General features: G+C 34.9%; 1 protein-coding gene across 1 annotated transcript in view; it reads right to left on the bottom strand.

Annotated features, from left to right (window-relative positions):
* LOC144975207 (uncharacterized) overlaps nt 1-24718 on the bottom strand; it is a 71922-nt gene that overhangs the window by 34307 nt on the left and 12897 nt on the right. The window contains exons 6-12 of the mRNA XM_078919055.1: nt 23134-23248; nt 22084-22190; nt 21143-21298; nt 14086-14282; nt 12284-12515; nt 9108-9258; nt 3254-3342 (exon numbers count right to left, since the gene is read on the bottom strand). Of these exons, the coding sequence (XP_078775181.1) occupies nt 3254-3342; nt 9108-9258; nt 12284-12515; nt 14086-14282; nt 21143-21298; nt 22084-22190; nt 23134-23248 (1047 nt within the window). The remainder of the gene's footprint in view (nt 1-3253; nt 3343-9107; nt 9259-12283; nt 12516-14085; nt 14283-21142; nt 21299-22083; nt 22191-23133; nt 23249-24718) is intronic.

Below are 24718 nucleotides of genomic sequence, written 5' to 3'. Positions count from 1 at the left end.
TGTCTCTGTCAAGAAAAAATTGTAATATCTCCTAACAAGCTATGTATTGCTGCTAACTCAGGACATCTTGTAAAGCACTTTGATCATGTTTAGTGGATATTGTACAGTTTAAGTGCTCTAGTATTAAATATTTATACAAGAACAGCCCTTGGGCTGAATGGCATAGGCCTCAACAACTTTTTGTCATCAAGCTCTCTCCTGGGCCAATCTCTAGAGCTCTCCGCATGACAAGCAGGACAGTTTCCAGGTTTACACTTTTCTACAACCACTTATATGAAACTAATATTTTAAAACTCAAAAGCAAAACAATTACAAGAGTCGTGCTATTCAGAAAAATGTGTGAGTAAGAGTGAGTGTCACGTGGGGTTGGGATTGCGTGTATGTGTGTGTGTATGAGAAAGAGAGAGAGAGAGAGAGAGAGAGAGAGAGAGAGAGAGAGAGAGAGAGAGAGAGAGAGAGAGAGATAGAGAGAGAGAGAGAGAAAGAGAGAGAGATTGTATGTTTGCTTTTAAGGGTTTTACGGCGCCTGCAACACATTTAGGTCATATCAGCGCCAGTAAAAAGGAAGAAAATTGGATAGTAAAAACATTCTAGAGGTACAATTAAAAGGGCTTGAGGAAAAAGTAAGACAAGGGGGAACAGATGTAGATTCCAAGAGCACTCTATCCATGTACTTAGTTTGAGATCACTTAAAAGTCTCAACCAGACACCAGCACAAGATCCCATTAAGAGGAACACACTCAAATGTTTACAAATAATATGTTAAAAATAAAAAAATAACAGTACATAACAGAGAGATGATTTACAAGGAAAAAAATATCATCTCCCAAAACTATAACTATACATTCGAAGGTTTTCCTCCCAGCCAAGGTCTCTGGTCAGAGTCAGGACAAAACTAAGTAATCTCATTCCAAGACAAAGACAGAAAGCAATTGGAAAACAGGTATAGGGGTATAGAAGACACAGCAAGTACCTCTCTGCCCACTATGAGAGGTCAGGAACCCCATCCAACGAGAGAGAGAGAGAGAGAAAGAGAGAGAGAGAGAGAGAGAGAGAGAGAGAGACAGAGAGAGAGACAGAGAGAGAGACAGAGAGAGAAAGAAATATGAAGGGAGGGAGGCAGAAGAGAGAGAGAGGGATGGGAGAGGGAAAGAGAGAGGGTACGTGCGTGTCCCTCTGTCTAAGCTACTTTAGTCTACCAACCTGTCACATTCTTACTGTGATTCCACACAACATGTCTTCTTTTTGACAATTCTTTTTTCTTTTTGTTTTCTTTTACACAGTATTTTTTTTTTAAGGTTTTTGCATCGTCATTTTCACTCTCATTGGCCAAAACGATGATATTTGTTCAGATTGTTATTGATTCCTTCATAATCTCTTTAATCTGTTCCTCTGTCATATATTATTATTGTCTATGATGCTTGGCATAGAGCCACAACATTCTCAATAAAGGTATGTTTTGAGTTCTAATTCTAACTGTTTTTATTTTTTAGATAAACATTGAGTGTAGGGATTATATTGTTTGAGGTATATTTCCCACTGGTACGTACTCTCTCCATCTTTTTTATAATTTGATATGCAATAGATGAGATTAAGTTTGAAGGCATGCACTGACAATGCTTTATTTATTTTCCTTCCTCTGTCATCTGTTGTGTAGTGACACAATAAGGGCTTTACCATGTCAGAACTTCACAGAGCCATGAAAAAACTCAAGTTAAGGAAATCCCCTGGACCAGATAAGATACACCATGAAAAGACTGATAGCCTAAATAATCTCAGAAGACACCAACAAATCATCATCTTTCAAGTAAGAACACAACACATACCGTTCAACAGCCATTTAAGCAAAATTACAAAAGACACATCCTCTTCCTGCCCCCTATGTCAACACCCCAATGAAACAGTAACACACCACTTGCTTGAATGTCAACCTCTTGAAGACCTGAGATGCACATTCCTCCCACCAAATCTAAGCATCAGTAACACACTTTTTAGTCACCTAGAACAACTACAAAAGACGTCTAACTTCTACATCATGGCACAAGACCGAAAGGCTAGAGCTCAGGTGGTCGCTGGCTCGGATAAGTAAATACGTAAATAAGTATTTGACCTTTTGCTCGTAGTCCTTCACAGCCATTGTTGATATATGAGCCAAAAAACATTTCATCAGAACCACTTCAATTATATATTGTGCATCAAATTTTATTGATACTTGCACATGCAAGTTGATCACAAACATGTTCAAAACTCGCATTCAAGCTCTATTTCCAGTACAGAGACCTCCTATACTCCTGAAAGTTAAAAATCCAACCTAGAGATGAGATGGCATATCATAATCATTAATCAATTTTTGTTTATGACAGAGATAGCAGTCAGCACATGCTCCTTTATCATAATATTTTTGTAACAATAAATAAGTTATTTAATATTCAAATTATCTGGAATTTGAAATATTCATTCCTCTGGCAGGATATCAGAATCATACGTGAGCCCAACCCATTTTACAATTGGGAACATTTTGAGACCTTTACTTTATCCATTGTCCCCACTCCATCTAATCAATCTCTCATGCACTGTTAAAACATCTTTAAATTCTTTTATTCTGCATGTATTTGCTTCATAAATTTATCCTCTGCTCTGGGTGGAATTTCATAACCACAACTACACTTACCTGTCCATTTCATAGTCACAAATTGGGAAGTAGCTTGTTTTTATGTAATATTGTTTTCTCATCCCTCTAATACGTCATGGTTATTATCATTCATTCTAATCTTGAAACAGAGTCGTGTCATAAAAAATCAAATAATTTATCATGATGATCCATGCAGTCATATGACTGTACTTCATGGAAAGGAAAGATTGACACTTTTAGGTCATATCAGCGCCATTAAAAAGGAAGAGAATGGAAAAGTAAAAAAATTCTAGAAATACAATTAGAGCTTGTCACTTTGTTTGGGTCAAAAATCAATTTAACGATTTCCCAAATTTCATCAACAAAGATTTTTAAAAACTGGCTGTTGTTTCAAGTATTTTTAAGCAATTTAGAGCAGAAAATAATCAAAATTAAATCATAAATTTTTCCTTCTCCAAGAAAAAAAACAATTTGGAATAGTCAATAAATCTTATTTTTAATTTGTATGAAATAATATTCTAATGCTATGTGAATCCTCATAAGAAAGGTAAGATCCAAAAATGGAAATTATATAAATGTATTGTGACTAAATATATTTAAATATATAACAGCCATCCATACCTCATTGGGCAGTTCTCTCTGTGAAGCGACATGGAGGACATCAATGACAGTCTGACACAAGCTATCGACATTTGTGTGAGCAAAGTGAACTGTAGAGTATAAAACAATATTGATGTTGGAATGAGCAAATTGAGCAGTGGTCAAAAGGTGATTTAATACAGGCATGTAATATCAAATAAGCTGAAATCGAATGTGATATTCATTTCTCAAATTCACCAATAAATAAAATCATTTACATAGCACATTTCCACAGACTTAACCAATCTCAATGCGCTTCACAAAGATTCATTTATTCCCCAAGCAGGCCATATGGAACTATATTTATTTCCATTTCATACAGTCCCAGTCACCTGTTCGGTATCCTTTAAAAAAAAAAACCCAAAAAAAAACTAAAGCTTTTATATAGCGCAATATCCACTAAATGTGACCCTCCGCCTCGAAACGGTATTAAGTCGGATTTTTCAATTTTGGGATTTTGGTACCCAATCACAGCTTATTTTATGCTTTAAAATTTGATACCAAATTTATATAATTCTGATTATTTATTGTCGAGATATGACCGTTTGAAGTAGGGAGAGTGTGAAAACCAAGTTTTCAGAAAATCGACTTTGAAGTGAGGCACCGTTTTCACGCACAGTTAAATTAATGGGCAAAGATAACTCCTTAGATACGGACATCAAAAATTTGACGAGAATAGTGAAATTTGGCATGAGCTTAGCTTATACATTTACTAATGTACATACAAATTTTTGAAACAATTCAATTATTACTTTTGTAGTTATTTATTATTATGTAAGATATTCTTAAAATAAATAAAACACTGGGGGAAAAACCGCCGACAATTGCTCACTTTTTCAAGAATTTTTGATATTTAAATAAAGAATCAATGAAATAAGAATTATTAATGTGAATTTTTTGTCTTATTTAATAGAGAAAATACGATTTCAAAATGCCAAAAGTTAAAGAAGGTTGAAATTTGAAAGTACAGTTTTGAAACTACGTGAAGCCGGGTGGGCAGGGAAAAAATTGTCAGGAAAGAGGATTAGAGAGGAAGAGAGAGAATGAGAGAGTAAAATACACACACACGCACACGCACACACACACACAGACACACATGAGAGAGAGAGAGAGAGAGAGAGAGAGAGAGAGAGAGAGAAAGAGGAGCGAGAGGGGGAGGGGAGAGAGACTGCTTGTGTTAAGAGGACGCGAGGGAAATATAATAAAGATTGAAACCTGTATAAGTGTATGTATGTGTGTGTGTGTGTCTGTGTGTGTGCGTGTGTGTTTGTATGTGTGAAAGAAACAAAGGGGAGACGGAGAGAGTGAGGTAGACATGAAGAAAGGGATGGAGGCGGAGCAAAGAATTGTAGGGATAGTTTAAAGAAAGCATTTTGTTACAAAGTAAGTCATAGTCAATCAACTGGAAACATATTGACCAATGAGATTGCAATTAAAGAAATGGGCTGGTCAAATCAATCATTGCATTGTTTCCATTTTGAGTCAGATAACAGCTTGAGGAGGAGGGGTGGGGCTTATTGTGTAGTGACTTACATGAAAACATGTTATTGAATCTCTCAAGTTTTCCTTAGCGTTCTACCACATTGTTTATTGTCTAAAAAGACCCCCCCCCCCCCCCCCCCCCATTCTTTCAGTATACAAAGAAAGCACGACAAAACGAACACTCTCTCTCTCTCTCTCTCTCTCTCTCTCTCTCTCTCTTCTCTCTCTCTCTCTCTCTCTCTCTCTCTCTCTCTCTCCTCCCTCTCTCTCCTCTCCTCTCATCCATCCATCCATCACCCTCCATCTCTCATCCATCCATCCTATCCTCATCCTCATCCATCCATCCATCCATCCATCCATCCATCCATCCATCCATCCATCCATCCCATCCATCCATCCATCCATCCATCCATCCATCCATCCATCCATCCCATCCATACACCAATCCACCATCCACCAACCACCAACCATCCAACCATCCAACCAACCACCACCCAATCCATCCAACCAACCACACCCACCACACCACCACCAACACACCAACCAACCAACCAACAACCACCACACCAACCAACCACCACCAACCAACCACCAACCAACCACCACCACCACCACCAACCAACCACCAACCACTCAACCAACCCACCACCACCACCACCACCAACCAACCAACCACCACACCAACACCAACCAACAACCACCAACCAACCACCAACCAACTCACACCACCACCAACCAACCAACCAACCAATCCAACCACCTCCACCAATCCACCAACCAACCATCCATCCATCCACTCCACCACCACCATCCACCATCATCCACCATCCACCAACCATCCATACCACCACCCACACCATCCATCCACCATCCAACCATCCACCACCAACCACCACCACCATACCATCCACCATCCATACCATCCATCCAATCCATCCATCCATCCACACCATCCACCATCCATCCATCCATCCATCCATCCATCCATCCATCCATCCATCCATCCATCCATCCATCCATCATCCATCCATCCATCCATCCATCCATCCATCCATCCATCCATCCATCCATCCATATCCATCCATCCATCCATCATCCATCCATCCATCATCCATCCATCCATCCATCCATCATCATCCATCCATCCATCCATCATCATCCATCCATCCATATCCATCCATCATCTCATCATCCTCATCTCATCATTCCTATCTATCATCTATCTATCTATCTATCTATTATCTATCTATCATCTATCTATCTATCATCATCTATCTATCATATCTATCTATCTATCTATCTATCTACTATCTACTATCTCTTACTATCATTCTATCTGATCTTGTTGTCTGTCTGTCTGTCTTCTATCTATCTTATCTATCTATCTACATCTATCTATCTATCTATCTATCTATCTATCTCTATCTATCTATCTATTATCTATCTATCTAATCTATCTCTATCTATTGATCCATTAATAGGGTTTGTCTGTCTGTCTGTTTATCTATCCATTTCATTTTTAGTTACAGTTCATTAATTGTTGAAGGCTCTATCTTTATTCTGCTTTGTACTTAAAATTAAATGTTTATCCTACAACAATCTCTGTAAGTGTAAGATAGGCAACTGTTGTCCTATTAAGTCTTAGCATATCCTATAATTCATGATAATTAAAGAGGGACAAAGGAGGACCACCACCTCAATCATTACCCAATACAGCTAGACACAGATATAAAAGCACGTGGTGTGTATCAAAATGCACAAACACACAAGTATGTAACACACGCATGCTGACGTCAATAAGCATCGCCGAGCATTATGGCCTACAGCCACAGCGCATGTGATGAGCGTTGACCAATCAGAATCATTCATTTGTAAGGTTGTCAGGGAAAAACCTAGACTTGTTTACAGTTTTTAAAGTTCATTATTGGTTGAACCATGAAATTGTGGAAACAGTCATGCTTTCTCTGAGATAGATAAAGACACGCCCTTTGCTGTGATATCTTACATCTTATTGGTGGAGAAAAAGACTCGGTATTACTAAGCTTTGGAAAGGGTGGCTCTCTGAGAGAAAGTCAACTCTCGTTTTGAATGTGTCACTGATAGTTGCATTTTTAAACTTGAAATTTATATAACTTATCGTCAATGTTTATGTTGAATTATTATGTTTTCATGTAGAAAAATTATTGTAGTTTCTGAAACAACCAAAAACTGAAATTTGATAATTTTGACCATTTCCACTTTAAAACCGGTTTTCTTCGTTTTCCAAATCCCGACTTAATACCGGTTCGAGGCGGAGGGTCACAAATGTGCTCAAAGCGCTTTACAAAGGGTCCGTAACCAACAACAACACGTAAAATGTAGAATGAAACATGACGCCTGTTAGGCGATATGACAATTTTTCCGACAGAGACAAAACTGTTGATGGCCAGATACTCATTTTACACTTGAGTGCGGTGAGAGAATGTGAGTAAAGAGTCTTTTCCAAGGACTCAACTATGCGCCGAGTGAGGCTCGAACCCAGGACCTTCCAGACGAAAGCGAGTGTCATACCACAAGACCACATATCCTTTGGCACTAACACTCCTGCAAAATCCGTCCCTGCCTATAACTAGGTACTTATTCACACTTGTCTTGTTGGGTAAAGTATGTAAGGTGCCTTAACCAAAGACACAATGTCGGGACTAGAATTTTCAACGATCACTGTCACCTATCTACACTTTACATTGCTTGTCTTTTGTGATAAGATGAGACACTGCACCACTAACTCGCTAAGGCACACATTGACAAGCTGTCCCTTTTCAGTGCTTATTGAGTTGATATGTAATGAAAATGTGCTGTTCCTTCCAGTTGTTCAATGATTGTTAGAAAAAGTTCATGTTATCTGAGCTTTTTTTTTTTTTGCCTTAGATCATCCACAGCTGGAATCCATTAACAAATTATATAAGATCAAGGAACAAACCATGATCATTTCATGAGAATGGGGTGATATAAACAAACAGTACAGCACTTAAATTCATCTTCAACTTGATAATTGAGAAGATAAACAAAATAAAACACAAAGATGAGGATAGAAGAGGAGGAGCTGGAGGAGGAGGCGGAGAAGGAGGAAGAACTAGAGGAGGAGAAGGAGGAGGAAAAGGAAAAGAGGCTGATGAGAAGGAGGAGGAGGAGGAGGCGGAGAGGAAGGAGAAAGAGGAGGAGGTACAGCAGCAGCCGGTCAAGAAGGGGCATCAACAGGAGGAAAAGGAAGAGCAACAGCAGGAGGTGGTGGAGGAGAAGGAGAAGGAGAAGGAAAAGATTAAGACAACGACGACGACGACGACGAAAAGAAGAAGAGGAAGAGGAGGAGGAGAAGGAGAAGAAGAAAGAAGAAGAAGAAGAAGAAGAAGAAGAAGAAGAAGAAGAAGAAGAAGAAGAAGAAGAAGAAGAAGAAGAAGAAGAAGAAGAGAGAAGAAGAAGAAGAGAAGAAGAAGAAGAAGAAGAAGAAGAAGAAGAAGAAGAAGAAGAAGAAGAAGAAGAAGAAGAAGAAGAAGAAGAAGAAGAAGAAGAAGAAGAAAGAAGAAGAAGAAGAAGAAGAAGAAGAAGAAGAAGAAGAAGAAGAAGAAGAAGAAGAAGAAGAAGAAGAAGAAGAAGAAGAAGAAGAAGAAGAAGAAGAAGAAGAAGAAGAAGAAGAAGAAGAAGAAGAAGAAGAAGAAGAGAAGAAGAAGAAGAAGAAGAAGAAGAAGAGAAGAAGAAGAAGAAGAAGAAGAAGAGAAGAAAGAAGAAGAAGAAGAAAGAAGAAGAAGAAGAAGAAGAAGAAGAAGAAGAAGAAGAAGAAGAAGAGAAAGAAAGAAGAAGAAGAAGAAGAAGAAGAAGAAGAAGAAGAAGAAGAAGAAAGAAGAAGAAGAAAAGAAGAAGAAGAAGAAGAAGAAGAGAAGAAGAAGAAGAAAGAAGAGAAGAAGAAAGAGAGAAGAAGAAGAAGAAGAAAGAAGAAGAAGAAGAAAAGAAGAAGAAGAAAAAAGAAGAAGAAGAAGAAGAAGAAGAAGAAGAAGAAGAGAAGAAGAAGAAGAAGAAGAGAAGAAGAAGAAGAAGAAGAAAAAGAAGAAAAGAAGAAGAAGAAAAAGAAGAAGAAAGAAGAAGAAAGAAGAAGAAGAAGAAGAAGAAGAAGAAGAAGAAGAAGAAGAAGAAGAAGAAGAAGAAGAAGAAGAAGAAGAAGAAGAAGAAGAAGAAGAAGAAGAAGAAGAAGAAGAAGAAAAAGAAGAGGAGGAGAAGGATGGAGAGAGGTGGGAAAAAGAAGACAAGGTGAAAGTAAAATGTTTAGGTGATGGTTTTAATTATCTTTAAATTAATGAAGTTGATTAGCCTGTATACTTACGTAAATGGTACTTGAGAAAAAGTGTAAGAGCTCTGAATACCATAACGATGCATATAGGTTCTGGTTCCACTTTTCCAAAAAGCTTTTTCTGATCAGCTAGATACTGATTAAGAAAACCCAAAGAGCTCAAATCAGGCTCAAGTGCATACACCTGTTAATGATAATAAAAAATTTAAAAGATGATACTGTGAGATTTTTTTTAAAAACACTTTAACTACATATTTGTGAAGCGGAGGAATATAAAAAGTGTGCGAAAACTGACTTTGTCTTCCTATATATAATGCATATGATCATTTTGCTCATATTTAGTTGAATTAACTATGTTTCATGTTTTTAAGGGTTTTACGGCACTTGCAACACATTTAGGTAATATCAGCGCCAGTAAAAAGGAAGAAAATGGGATAGTCAAAAGTTCTAGTTGTTGTTTTTGTTTTTAAGGGTTTTACGGCACTTGCAACACATTTAGGTTATATTAGCGCCAGTAAAAAGGAAGAAAATGGGATAGTAAAAAGTTCTAGAATTACAATTAAAGCACCAAGAGAAAGGAAGACAAAGGGGAACTGGGAACAAATAGGGATCAGATGCAGATTCCAAGAGCAAACCATCAATGTACTTAGTTTGAGATCATCTATAAGTCTCATCCGGACACAAGCACAAAATCCAACAAAGAGGAATACACTCAAATGCTTACATTATACATTAAAAATAACAAACATAATAATACATAACAGAGAGATGATTCACAAGGAAAAAAAATATCTCCCAAAACAATAACTATGCATTTGACTGTTTCCCTCCCAGCTAGGACTCAGGCCAGGGCCAAAACAAAACCAAGTAATCTCTTTCCAAGACAAAGACAGAAAGCAAGTTGGAAAACAGATATAGGGGATAGAAGACACAGCAAGTACCTCCCTGCCCACTATGGGAGGTCAGGAACCCCACCCAGCAAAAGTTCTAGAATTACAATTAAAGCACCCAAGAAAAGGTAAGACAAAGGGGAACTGGTTCAAATAGGAAACAGATGTAGATTCCAAGAGCACACTATCAAAGTACTTAGTTTGGGATCACCTAAAAGTCTCATCCACACACAAGCCCAGGTCCCACCTAAGAGGGATACACTCAAATGTTTAAAAATCATATACAATATGTAAACAAAACAATACAGTGCATAACAGGGAGATGATTTACAAGGAAAAATATATCATCTCCCAAAACTTTAACTATTCATTTGACTGTTGCCCTCCCAGCTAGGGAATCCGCCTGGACAAAACCAAGTAATCTCATTCCAAGACAAAGACAGAAAGCATGTTGGAAAACAGACATAGGGGGATAGAAGACACAGTATGTACCTCCCTGCCCACTATGGGAGGTCAGGTACCCCACCCAGCTTGAATTAACTCTCAACAGTTTCAACATTGGGATTTTCATATCCAGCTATCGATGCCACATCATTTTCCCTATGACTAGTCGACTCTTAGCTTTAATCTTCTTAATATTTTATAATATTCTGAGTATTGGGAGGTTAAAATGATAAAATAATACGTTTTTACCATGTCAAATTTGTTTTGCTTTTTTAAATTATTAACTGCAGGTCAATTCCGTCATCTGGTTTTTATTGAAAGTGTTCACTACACTCTCTTTACTTGAATGTTTAATATTTACAATAAAAATGATGAAATTACTTTTTATGAAATAAAATGTTTATACAGTTGATCCTTGCATATAAAAACTTTTTGGCCTAACTGTTCAACAATTGAAAGGATTTTGTATTGGCAGTTGGTTGCAACTATCTTTTGAAAATGTAATTTATTCAATTACAAGCTCCAGCTCCAATATTTTGTTTGTGGTAATTTTATTTACGAAATATGAATAACTTTCTTTCATTTCACATTGAAAAATAGATTTTGACCACAATGATCAAAAATTGCTTGGGGCAGCTGTACTCTGAAATGGTTATCACTTTTGTCTTGAAGTGAGGTGATTTTATTGTAAGGTCAGTGTTCTGAAGTGTTTATATTTCCAAATAATCACTATTTGATAAATTGGAGTTCAAATGACTTGATATCCACATATCTAGTGCAAATATGATTGGTATTTGATAAAATAAAAAGAATTTAGTGATATTTTAAAAATTGAATTTTTTCCCTTTCTTTGTACTTGTAAAATAAGCTTTTTTTTTTTTTCTCGTTTCCATTTTATAGCACAACTCATTCTTTCAATGTTGATTCTTTATTAAGGGGTCACAGTGTGTAAAATTCATTAATATTGCAAATCTCTATTTCTGATTAAAATGAGGGGTCATTCACAAGGATTAATCAACTATATGCTGTGCTAAAGTATTATGAAAATAATTATCCCGTGAAAGGTCAAAAAGTGTGAAAATTCATGGTACGTTGAGAGTTAATACAAAAGAAATAAGTATTTCACAACAAAATGAATAAAACCTCTGACCTTGGTTAAAATAAACAACATTTACAATACTCTTTTTTATTTGCATTTAGCGGTGTTTGTCCAATCTATATACCTTTAATTGTAGAAGTTTAAGAGCAACACTATAAGATCATTCAGTGTATAAGAAAAGAATGATAGGACACAAAAGGAGTACGAAAGCTTTAGAGGTCAGTGCTGTATCACACTTGTATCACAGATGCCCAGGAAAGGGATAAAGGGGAATATGCCCAAGCCCATACAAGTCTCACCCAATAAAAGATCAAATTAAAATTATGCCCTTTAGTGTGACATCGTTAGATGCAGTCACCTAGGCAATCCATGAAAGAATATAGATAATCCATCAAACAAACGCCACTAGAAATCACCCATGTTGTCCAAAGTGAGCAAATTGGGGGTTGATAATCTTGAACAAGGAAACAAAACAAGTGCTTGAATTGGGGCTCAAACCCAGTACCTTTCAGGTCACAGTGCAATACCTTGACCACTCGGCCATCTAATCCCCCCAAAGATCCTACCAAAAGAAAGAAATCCAAACTATTTTCTTCAATTTAAGTTCTTCACCTAAGGCTCAACAGGGCAAGAACAAAAACCAACAGAGAAAGGGACAATACATAATCATAAAGACTCTATTAGTAGTAGTCCCGATCAATCTTCATCAATTGTGATAATTAAATTAATGCAAAAATAATGTCAATTTAATGGATTAGAATACAAATCACACAAACCTTTTTCAAAACTTCAAAAGTGGTCACAACTTGGGTAATCAAAGTCCTGTTTGGAAGATCTTTGGCACTGTTGGTCCTCTCTACATCACTCCGATAGATAGTTTCAAGACGGGCAACTGTTTTGTCTTTCACCCTGAGGAACTTACTTGACTGTGTTACAAACTGATTCAGTTTGCCCAAACACTCAGTTAATTTGTCCCTACCTCTTGATTCTGACTCCTGAGTACGAAACCTATGTCAATGAAATATCATCATATACATTTTTAACATCGAACACTTCACTTTTGTAATGCATTTTTAAAACCCTTTATAACACATTGAGCTGTATTAAATATTTCTTATTCAATTTCAGGACTATTCGATACACAAAAGGAAGCTGTTTAAAATGTTACATGGAAGCTACAAGAGGCCAATTAGCAGATTGCTGCTAAAAAAAGGATATGTTTCATATTATTTTATATCGTAAGAAAACATTGTGAATGCATAGTCTCACGTAAGAGAAATCAAATAACATAACAATATAATCAAATCATATCATTAAATACATTATGCCCATTTTATCAATTTCTTCACTTAGATCGACACACCCTCTCTTATGACAAGTAAACGAATCAAGTATATCATCCCTAATGGATGGACAGTGTTAACTGCAACACTAGCAATCTGCTCACATCCTCTTGTTACTATTGGCAGGGGGGAAAAAGGAAAGAATGCAGAGCTAGAATATAAGCAGGAAAAGAAGAAAATCTCTGGAATTAAGATCACATCGGTTTCGTTGAGAATTTGTAATCAAATGTTAGGTTGTTTGTTTTTAATGTTTTTTAAGGGTTTTACGGCATTTGCAACACATTACGGTTATATCAGCGCCGGTAAAAAGGAAGAAAATGTTTTGTTTCTTTTTATTTTATTTGTTTGTTTTTGGTGGCTTTTTTTCTCTTTTATTTTCTTTTTCTTTTTTTTTTTTACTTTTCTCTTTCATGTTTTATCGACAACAAGATGTGACATTATTGTTTGTAAGAATAGTAATCGTGAAGCATTGATTGTTTTCTATTCTGTGCAAGCTGTTTATAAACCCTTGTCTCCAATCTCGCCAATGTTGGTAGATCATCTGTCAAGCATTCTTCTTTGATAAAGCGGTGTAGTTTGTCCAGCATGTCAAGCTTTTTGGAGTTTGTCAGGGGTGGTGTGTCACTTTCCGATGTCTTTTCTGTGGCTGAACGGAGTCCAGTAGCTCCTGAAATATCAGTTAACTGCTGATGGGTATATTGTTGTCCATCGATCGAATCATTACATTTTTTTTGCATTTTTGAATATCTTTTCCAAATCAAGATATAATCAAGGTGAAGCGATTAAGCGGAGTGATTATATAGAAAATTTTCCATTTTTCGGGAATGTGTAGCGTATAAGCGAAGTGTGTGATTAACCGATGTGCAATTAAGTGGAGTGAACTGTAGAATGAGAAACAAATGCAGGAAATAATCTGGCTTTAAAATGGCACCTTTTTCATGGCAGTAAAAATTGAAATCGGATCAGATCAATCTGATCTGCAACATAAACTTGGTAACAGAAAAGTTTTAAGCTCATATTTTAAGCACAGCCCTGTTCCTGCTAAGAGCCCAGTGCACCCGAGTGTATGCTTTTCTTGCCATACAATACACTTGGTCATTAAGTTGAGGCGAAGATGTTCATAGCAAAAACCATGCAAGTAGCTGAAACATCTCAGCTGCACAATTTGATTAGGTTTTGTAAGTTATTTTATGATGAAATGACAGAGTTAATGATGATGAACAATTTAGAATTACCGAATAGTATCCAAGTAACTATCGCATTTGTCTGCTGCCTCTTCATTAGACTTGCTGCACATGATAATTGCACTGATAATCATAAAGTATATATTGGACGCTCTCTCAAACAGAGCCAGGTATACTGTTTCCAGGGTGCTCCTATAACTATTCTTTAATTCCTTCAAAACAATATCAAGCTTGCTCTCGGCATTAAACTGTAAGGAGAAAAAAATCATGAAGAAAAGTATTAGTTTAAAGAAGAAAAATCACACTTTGGGTATTTTTAAAAAAGTAAATAGGCATATTGTACAAATCGAGGGGAAAAACACAACAAAATGAGTACTTTCTTATAAACAACTCGATGTTGGTGATGTAAGTTTATTTACTCTTTTCTTGTATCTTGTTTCATTTAATTTTCTTTCTTTCTTTTTTTTTCTCTTTATTTATGCAAAAGTCAGAATCCAAAAACCTTACATCATTCATATTTTTGATATGCGAAACCAGGAAGATACTCCTTGTCAATTTCTTGATGAAGCATTCAGTTTTAAGGGATTTGATTCACACTCATTTTCCCTTTAATCAATTAGAGTTGGATTCTAGAAGAGCATATATTATGCCTATATACGAGAATTAAGTTGCTTTTTCTTTCCTTTTGACAATGCAATAAGTAAGTTTTGGATCTGTTGTTCGGACAAAAAAAAAAAACCCAAAAAAAACTCTTCTCATACTCAACCCATATAACATCATAAATCAAAACTGTCTGATCCATTTATTCAATTGATTTTATTTAGTATTAATCTTAAAGCAATTTGATGGAGCCTTTTAATCCTTTAAGAGTCCCAATAGCTCAGTGGGTAGAGCACTCGCTTCACATGCAAAGGGACCAAGATCGATCCCTGGTGTAGTTCTGATGTTTTTCTGACCCTCCTGTCCACCGAGCAGTGATTGGGTAGCTGGGTCTGCTAGATCTGGTGAAAAATACTTTGTAATAGACGAGCATTCAAAAGGGTAGTATGAAGTTGCTATTGTCCATTTCATATACAGAAACCGGAATAAACTCTAGCTCCATGAGCCCAAAGGCTCTGAAGGACTATTTCTGTGGTTCTTTTTTGGTTTTTATTTGTTTTTAATCCTCTATCACTTAATCAAAATACTTTAGAGTGTTACAGTGTGAATATTTTATCATCTTTTCTCCAAAATTTTGGATAAAAGATTTGAATTTGGGAGAGAGAGAGGGGAGGGGGGGGGGTGGTTGAGGGGAATCCGAATTTGACTTAATAGCTTTGGTATCTCCACCTAAGAATATGACACAATTAAAATAAATAACTAGGTGGCAGTAATGACTGAAGCTGCCTACAAAAAAAGGTGAATGCTGTCATCAACAGCAAATATTGATATTCATATGTTAGTTTACCATTTCAACATATATATATATATATATATATATATATATATATATATATATATCTATAAAACATTTCAAGTATAATTATGATTTTCTACAATATTGTTTCATGTGTTAGCTCTCATCAGGAAGTGGAAGTGAAAGTAGATTGCTGTGTTCTTCATATTTTTCTAGATTCGTGTTTATGGAGGTTCATAATTACATAAAAGGTGTTTGTTTCTATGTCTGCACGAGGATGTTAGTTCGTTTCTTCTGGTGAGTGTTGCCATGTTCCGTTTTGTGATGATGAAGAATTTTTCTTCCAAGCAGAGGTTGCAAATCTTAGAAGAGGGAGAGTACGACTGTGCTCTGGAGATGATTTTCCATGTAATGCTGTGTTGTATGTTTTTCTCTTTGAGGTTCCAAATGTGTTCGCTTAGTGCAGTAGAATGTCATTTGTGTATGTTTCTGAAGTAAGATTTATGCAGGTTGTATATGATTTTGAATAAACACTCAGTGAGGCCACTGTATGTTTCTTGTTTTGGTGTGTCTGGGCGTGTAACTGTGGCTTGATAAATAACGTTTTGAGTCAGGCAATTGCCGTTTAGTGGGCATGTTGCCTGGGTCCTGCAGTTGCATTTTTTCTCTAGGTTGTTGCTGGGCTGAGCTGTTTGTTTGTTTGTTTTTAGGTGTTTAACGGCGCTTTCGACACTATTTAGGTCATTTAAGCACCCGTTTCTGTCTTTTATCAATTTTTATCAGCCTTGAGGGGCCATAGCTGCTCAATCGTGTACTGTTGTAATAAATTTTTTATAAAATCATAATAGTTACATGTTTGTTGTTTTAAAAATATTTATTTACAATTTCTGCAGGAGTTCACATTCCTGCAGATACTTTAAAATTGTAAGCGGATCGACCGACTGGAACAGAGACTTCAAGTCCCTATGTTCATAATGTTGTGACCTTATTTGTTCTAACTCTGTACATTCAATTAGAATATGTTGAACTGTGAGGTCACAGTTACATCTTCTGCAGAGGGGTTTTTCATCCCTCTGGGCTGAGCTGGCTGTGATAGTTTTTGTTTGTTGTTGGAGGAAATAAATGTTTGTATGTTTGGCATGCAGGTGTATCCTATTTTGATGGTGTTAAATTCATGTTCATCAGATAGCTTCAGCAATAGAGAACACAGTGGCTGGATCAGTTGCAGCTGGTGTAAGCGCTGGTTACATTAAAAAATTAATGCCCAGGCAGCCAGCATGGTACCATTGAAGCCCTTGACGAGGAAGGGCTCAATGAGTATTTGCTTTGCCTCAGTGTGATGCTTGTTTTTAAAAAATAAATCTGCAAGTCATGTCTTGTCCTCATCATTGTTACTATCTTAATTTTGAGCGGATTTGTTTTGTTTTTGTTTTTTTGCTTTTTTGTTTCTTTTTTAAATGAAATGTCTTATTTGCTGTATATTTACGATGATATTAACAGCCTTTCTTGCTATTCATTTGAGCTTTATCAAATTGTGGCTCAAAATAATGTTCCAATACTGGTCAGATCGGGTGGTCAGTAGGGGATCAGGCTTTGGTCGGTAGGGGAAGGATGGAGAAGAATATGGTCGGTAGGGGAAAATTATATCACATATCTAACACCGCTAAAACATGAATGAAATTGACAGGGGATAATATTTCTTGCTTGGAAAAAGTCAGTTGACACACCAAAAAAAAACCTACCACCATGTCTTAAGATTTTGCGACATTGTGCTTTGAAAACGGTATTATTCATAGTGCTTGTTTTGGACAGATTGCTTTCTTTGAGCTCGTAAGGCATGACAAGGCTCTTAGCGACCGTAGGGGACGGAATGACTCTAATTCTAAATTTAACATATTCAATACAGTAAAGGAATTTATTGACTTTTCATTTCTAACAGGCTTTGAAGAATTATGACTTTTTAATATTTTATAATCATTTAAGGACTTTTCAATACTTCAACTTTGCATTTTTATTTAAATTCTTATAATTATTTCATAAAAGCACCGAATATATGAAACAGATGAAATAATTTTCTTTCCCAAAGTATTAACTAACAATCAAAAGTACAACTATTGCAAGCCTTACAAATAATGAAATTGACAGGGGTAAGAGTGACAAATAACAAAATCACAGAAATAAAATAATTGTTAGCCAAAATGAGAACACAAGTCAACTAAACAGTGAATAACTCATCAAAAACTTAAAACAGAAAGAAAGAAAAAAGAATAAACTTGACAAAAATTAATTCAAACATCAAGTAGAAAAATTAAAAATTAGTATGATCATTCTGTCTGTGGTGCTTTCAATACATTTGTTAGTGGCAAAAGCCACATACATGCACAGTCAAAGTGTTATATCAAAATACAGTCCACTCCGGATAATCACAACTCAGTTAGTTGCAACCCTCGGTTAATTGCAACATTTCCCAAGAAACAGAATTATTTCTAAATAAAAGTTGCTGATTAATTGCAGCAAACTTCAATTAATCACAACAAATTTTCGAACTCAAAAAGTGGCAAATTTTAACAAGCAATCAAAAAAATCTCATGATTAAATTTAATCATGGGTGAAATCCATGACAGGTCAAAGAATCGAAAGTGGGTGGGGTTTAATGCTACAGTAGTGTGTCACCACTCTATTATATACAAAAGAGGGCGTGGCATTGCAGTATGGGTTTGTGAGGTCATCTGTGACCATTAGATAGGAGACGAGGGGGCTGGGCATAGTCTAGGCAACAAGTAGACAATGACAGTTGTAGGGAGAGACTTTGTTTTGGGATTGACTACTGAACATTGTGACCAATGGGTTTGGTGACAGCTTATTGTCTCTCATCACGCCTAATCTCTTTGATTCTTACAAATGTTGAGAACAAAAGAGTGAAAGTTAATCCAATCTGAATAAGATGTTGGCTTGCATCAAACCTGCTTTTACTTGTCAAAATTTATTCAGGGCTGCCATATGGTTTTTGTTTCAATCTAAGAACAATGTTTACAAAACAACTGGTTTGAGTTTACCATATTTGTGTAACATATTGCAAGAGTGGACAGGAAACTCAACTTCGGTTAATTACAACTTCAGTTAATCGCAGCATTTTCACTGATCCCAAGATGTTGCGATTATCCAGAGTGGACTGTACTGCTTTAACTTGACCGAAAAAAAAAAACAAATACAAAAATTCATTCTCAAAATAACCCTTTTTACAAATCACTACCAAACAAATGTGGCTACAATACATTATCATGAAAAAATTAATAAATAAACGGAGCAGGCACTGGGCGAAGTTAGTGAACCTTGGAGTATGTAGTGATGTAGAATGTTTCTTATAAGTGATACTTAGCTGCTAGAAGCTGTGTACTGTAAAAAGTAATAAACAAAAACGGATATAACAGCTTTAAAAAAGAACAATATACCAAACATGGACTGTCTCTGGCTTAAAACCCTTCTTCACTTAACAAATAACATCAGAAATACATTATTTAAAAACCCAGATAGACGACTCTCTGGGTTTTAAAGTAATGTATGTATGTTTTAATTGTTTTTTGTTCATAGCTGAAGAAGTGTTTTGAGCCTGAAACGTTCTATGCTTGCTATTTTGTTCTTTTTTGAAGACGTTACATTCCATTTTTCTATATTACTTTATAATGTTTCTTCTAGTAATCTTCTGTCACAATTTGTGTCTTGGTCAATATACAATTACTTACATTGTAACTCTACATCTTTTCCCAGTGGAGATGCATAGAATGCATAATGTGTCAATGGGATTTAGGTTTTAGCATCATAATGTGCCCAGAGACTCAGACAAAAGAAGTGTCTTGCATCTCAAAAAAACCCAAAGTTATTCCTAATTATAGAACTTAAAATGCTCAAACAAGTCAAGTCGCATTATTGTTACAGGAATAAATAGAGGTACAGCATAAGTATTTGTATGTTGATCAAGACAAAAATTGTGAACCCCTTATTGCTATTTATTCTTGTTACATCAACCATAAAGGCTTGAATGTGAAGCATTCCACTCCTCAGATCACAAACAGTCGGTGGAAAGGCAATGAAAGTGGGATTCATTCCCTCTAGAAATAGAAATTTGGTCGCATGGGCCATGTTTTTATCTCTTTTCAAAGACAATTGGGATTAGTGATATCAACCATTAAGCAATCCATGCAAATATTTTTTTTAAAAACAAAAATACAGCAGAACCTAAACGAGTAAATTTTAATCAAATAATATCAAAAACTGACATTTTATTGTGATGGGGATATCCTTTACATTTCCCTTCCTGATCAATTATAATCCTTGGTTTTGTTCTTCACAAGCAGAACAGGGTGAGCATAAATATGAAATAATATATAGAAACACACATTAGAGTTAACTTTGCATATAGATCCTTTTAAATGAAGTTCAGATCTTTAAAAGAGACAGGGTATCATATCTAGTCAGAGCTAAAAAATTTAGAAATATTTCAAAGAGTAAAGCATCTAGAAATAAATGAGATCATCAAATAACAATGTTTAAGATTGTTACCAATGTATTGAGCACTGTAAAATTAAACTTCCTGTCATCAACATATGTGCTCTTGCTTTCTTTTTTCCATTACCCTTAAATAAAATAAAAAATGAACATGCAACTGCATGGTCAATTTATATATGTTCCTTTCAAGAAAATAAAACAAAACTTGATTCAATCATGATATAAAGAATTTGACCTTAAACTACGCATTGGGGTTGAACTGAGTTAATTATATTTTTGTGACAAAAGAATGAAAGTAAGCTCACAATAAGTGTAAATCTACGATTCCACACAATCCTGAAACCAAAGTTGAAAGGAACAGACATTTCACAGGAAATTGATATTTATTTTCTTCCTTTTTTTTTTTCTTTTGGTATGAATATTATAAATGTGATAAATTGACCTATTTTGAGAAGGGCGTGTGATGCCAGCATGTAATATTTCAAGTCAGATGAACCAATTTTTTTTTTTTATTGCTTTTGTTAACCTTTTGTTTCTTCCCCTAAAATCTGGAAGACAATTTGGCATCCCAATATAACCTGCACTAGATCATCAATATAAACAGGTTTAAATAAATAAAAGTTATATACCTTAAATGGTTAGCTATTTTAATTAAGCAGTTTCAATTCTTCCCTGCTTATACTTCAGGAGCGACATAAAGATAACTCAATAATTTATCCAAAGCAAAAAGTTTCTCGATTTTAGTTTCACCTGCTTTTCAGTTCAAATTTGATTTTTTTTTAGAAGGATGTACCAACTGCCAACCATTTTAATCCTTTTGCTATAGGACAATATGAGACAAATATTCAAGTCATGAAAAAATCTTCACATGTCATAGGGAGGAACTTATGATATGATGATCATTGCACCAAGGGCAAAATATTTATCTCTCTTTTATCAGCTCGCCCATTACTACTTTTTCCCAAAACAAAAAAACCTGAATTTTTTTTTTATTTGCATATAACACATATGTAGTCAAAACTAAAAGAGAGAGAGAGAGAGAGAGAGAGAGAGAGAGAGAGAGAGAGAGTGAGAGAGAGAGAGAGAGAGAGAGAGAGAGAGAGAGAGAGAGAGAGAGAGAGAGAGAGAGAGAGAGAAATAAAATAGAAAAGATTTTATTTTTTAAAGCAATTAAGCAGTTACAAAGAGACAATTTTCAAGACTCACCAGATATTTTAGCTCCAGCTCTGGATCACTTATTGATCCTTCCCAAATACAAAGCTCTAAAAGAATGAGGGCTCTTTTCTGCAGCACAGTATTTTTAACTGTACAAACACTAGCTAAGGCTGGCAGGTCCTTTCGTTTATAGATTTCAGGTAACGTCTGGAGAAAAAAAAAAAAATCAATATATTCATGGTTGAAAGACGCACTAATATTGAGAAAATCTGAAAAAATAAAAAAAGATGGATGCTATAAGCTTTTCAAAGACGACAGCATTTTTTAAAAGGACGCTTTGATGCAAGAGAATTCTATTACTATTGTTATCAACACTATCGTCATCGCATCATCATCATCATCATCATCATTATTACTATTGATATCAACAATGTCACAAGGAAAGGCTCATCTTTTTTACTACTATTATAATCATAATCATCATCATCAACATTATCAACTCCTATTTTTCCACATATATGGTCAAATTATTATTGTTATTATTATTAATGTTATTATTATTATTATTATTATTATTATTATTATTATATTATTATTATTATTATTATTATTATTATTATTATAATTATTATTATTATTATATTATTATTATATTATTATTATTATTATTATTATTATTATTATTATATTATTATTATCATTATTATTATTATTATTATTATTATTATTATATATTATTATTATTATATTATTACTATTATCTTATTATTATCATCATCATCATTATTATTATTATTATTATATTATTATTATTATTATTATTATTATTATTTTTTTATATTTTATATTATTAATTATTATTATTATTATTATTATTATTATTATTATTGATGTCATTTTCATTGTCAATTTTAAAAAAGGAAAATCTGAATTTAAAACCCCAAAAAATTAAGAACTTTGAAAAAAAATTAGAACCATTTTGCAGTACTAACCTTCAAAAGAATAAATTTGTTATTGGACATAGCTTTCTGTGATGCAATACCTTTGTTGAGAGCCTTGATATTATCACCTGTAGCAGCACTCCTGTCAGGCTGATATACTGTTGGGTTTTGGGGGATTAAAGAAAGGTAAAGAAGGGAAATTAATGCTTCAATTAGAATAGACCAATGATCACACAGAGTGAACCTACAATACATTGCAGTCTAGAAGACCAAAAAGTTAGTTAAGTTGGATTGCATTAAAGGTATTTATCACTAATCCTATTAGTAAAAAAAAAAAAACTTTTAAAAAGGCATTTTGAGATATTTATTTTCCTCATAAAAGCCAAAGTTGCAATTGATGTAAAGTCAAAGAATGTGAGGTCCTTTGAAATATAAATTAACTCTCTCGAGTTCACCCTCATTGAAAATCGAACAAATTTGTTCGATTTTCCATGCATATGAATTCGAGAGAGTTAAAAGAAGCTAAACCTAAATGAAAGGGACTTGGTTGTTTTTATTTATTTGGATTTAAATATACTTTGGATCAAGCGGGAGCAACAAAAGATATGATCGTTTTTGAGCAATTCAACAAGAATGGGTTTTTGTGATATATAGAGCAGAGTGAATAAATTTCATTGAAGTTCTCGAAATTATGCAATTTATGGCCTGAATTGGACCAAATTATACAAGAATTCTCAATATTAGTAAACCAAATAAACACATAATTGAAAAACATAAAGTAATTGTCTTCGTTGTTTAACCAGAATTCAATCGCAATAAGTTGTATGGTCTATTAAAGTATGCAAACCTTTTAAGGAGTTTTTGACTAAATTAAAGGTTTTGGCAATTATCACTCCCCACAATTTGTAGTCAATCGACTAGATTGTTTGTAATTTAATCATTAAATCTTTGGGGATTCAGATTTTTGAAATAACTTACTTATTTCTCAGGTGGTATTTCTACAATTTTTCTTTGGTAGTTTGCCAGTTTTTGTCGATAAAGCTCTATTGTGTACATGATCATAATCATAATAGCCTTTTCTTATTTTCAAAGTTAACTTACTCGGAGTATTGGGAGTGGTATCACAAATATGGTAGTTTTTTACAAACACATACTGATGATCAGTTTGGCCAAAAATGTCAGGATATTTGTTGAAATCATCAATGTGCTCTGGAGGCTGAAATATACAAGCAGGGACAACATGAGTAAGCAAACCAGCCATTTATAGCTCTATATATTGCTTTGTGGAGGGTCCCGATAGCTAAGTTGGTAGGGCACTTATTTCACATGCAAAGAGGACCAAGTCCAATTTCAGATGAAGTCTAAGATATTTTTTTTTACACCCCTGACCACCCAGTTGTAATTGGGTAGCTGGGTCTGATATATCTAGTGGAAAGTACTTTGGAATACACTAATGTCATATCCAAAGGTAGCAAGCAATCTCTATTGTCCTTTCATGATATAGAAAAATACTGTGGTCTGTGGAATCTTCAAAATTTGAAGTTACAGATTTAAAATAAAGAAGAAGAAGAAACCAGGATAAACTTCAGCTCCATGGGCCTCATGGCTCAGAAGGATATTGCTTTATATAACACTGCTGAGCACTTTTACTGGTGGATAATGAAGACCTATATAAATAAATAATTATTTATTATTATTATTTATTAATTGCGCAAGAGTTAAGGCCATATTCTGAACAGGAAACAGTTGATGGAATTAATAGTGAGGAGAAACCCAACATAATAAATAAAAAAAAAAGGATCTGGTACATTGATTTTGTTTTTTGGGTTTTTTTGTTTTTGTCTTTGTTTTTTTAGGGGAGGGGGATTCTTTATTAAAAAACATTTTTATAGCCCAATTTCCACTACACTAAACATGCTCAAAGCGCTTTACAAGGGGTCCCTGGCCAACAGCAACATTTACCATTTAGGACGGGACATGACACCTGTCAGGGGATATTACAATATTTTCGGACAGAGGCAATGCTGTTAACGGCCAGGTACTCATTTTACACCTGAGTATGGTGAGAGAATGTGAGTAAAGAGCCTTCTCCTAGGACTCAACTATGCGCTGAGCGAGGCTCAAACCCAGGACCTTCTGATCCGAAAGCCAATGTCATACCAGTATACCACATAGCCGCACATTGAAATAAAGGATGTCCCCATTGATGTTCCATATTAAAGAAACTACCAATTTCACACATTATTTCTAAATCAAACAAACAAAAAGAAGAAGCAAAATTCAACCAGTTATTTTCTGTTTTTAATGCAAATACTTTGCTCCACAGCATAATTTTGGAAATAGCAAAGTTCTTATGTCTTTTCGAGTATTTGACCAAGTTTAGAGCTTCTCCTCTTAATTGTGCACTCGGTTTAATGCCTTACTGATTCAAAATCTAAGATTCCATCTTTAAAGCAGAGTCAACTTCCATTATTATCCATTAATATAGGTACTGATGCTGACATTAGTCTATCTTCAAACCACATAATCAATTGCATCTCTGATTCAAAACTCTATAAAACTAAATTGACACCCTATCCAAAACAGAAAGCAAATCAGACTATTAGCTATGGACGTAAAGAAGAGTAGAATAATTATGATGTTCGAAAACAAATGTCTTAAAGTTACAAGGTGGCATGCAACTGTC

Source organism: Berghia stephanieae, chromosome 1 (genome assembly GCF_034508935.2).
Source record: "Berghia stephanieae isolate SIO BIC M18660-M18661 chromosome 1, UCSD_Bste_1.3, whole genome shotgun sequence".
Lineage (NCBI taxonomy): Eukaryota > Metazoa > Mollusca > Gastropoda > Nudibranchia > Aeolidiidae > Berghia > Berghia stephanieae.
The sequence above is the reverse complement of the archived record's forward strand: the minus strand, read 5'-3'. Positions and strand labels throughout refer to the sequence as shown.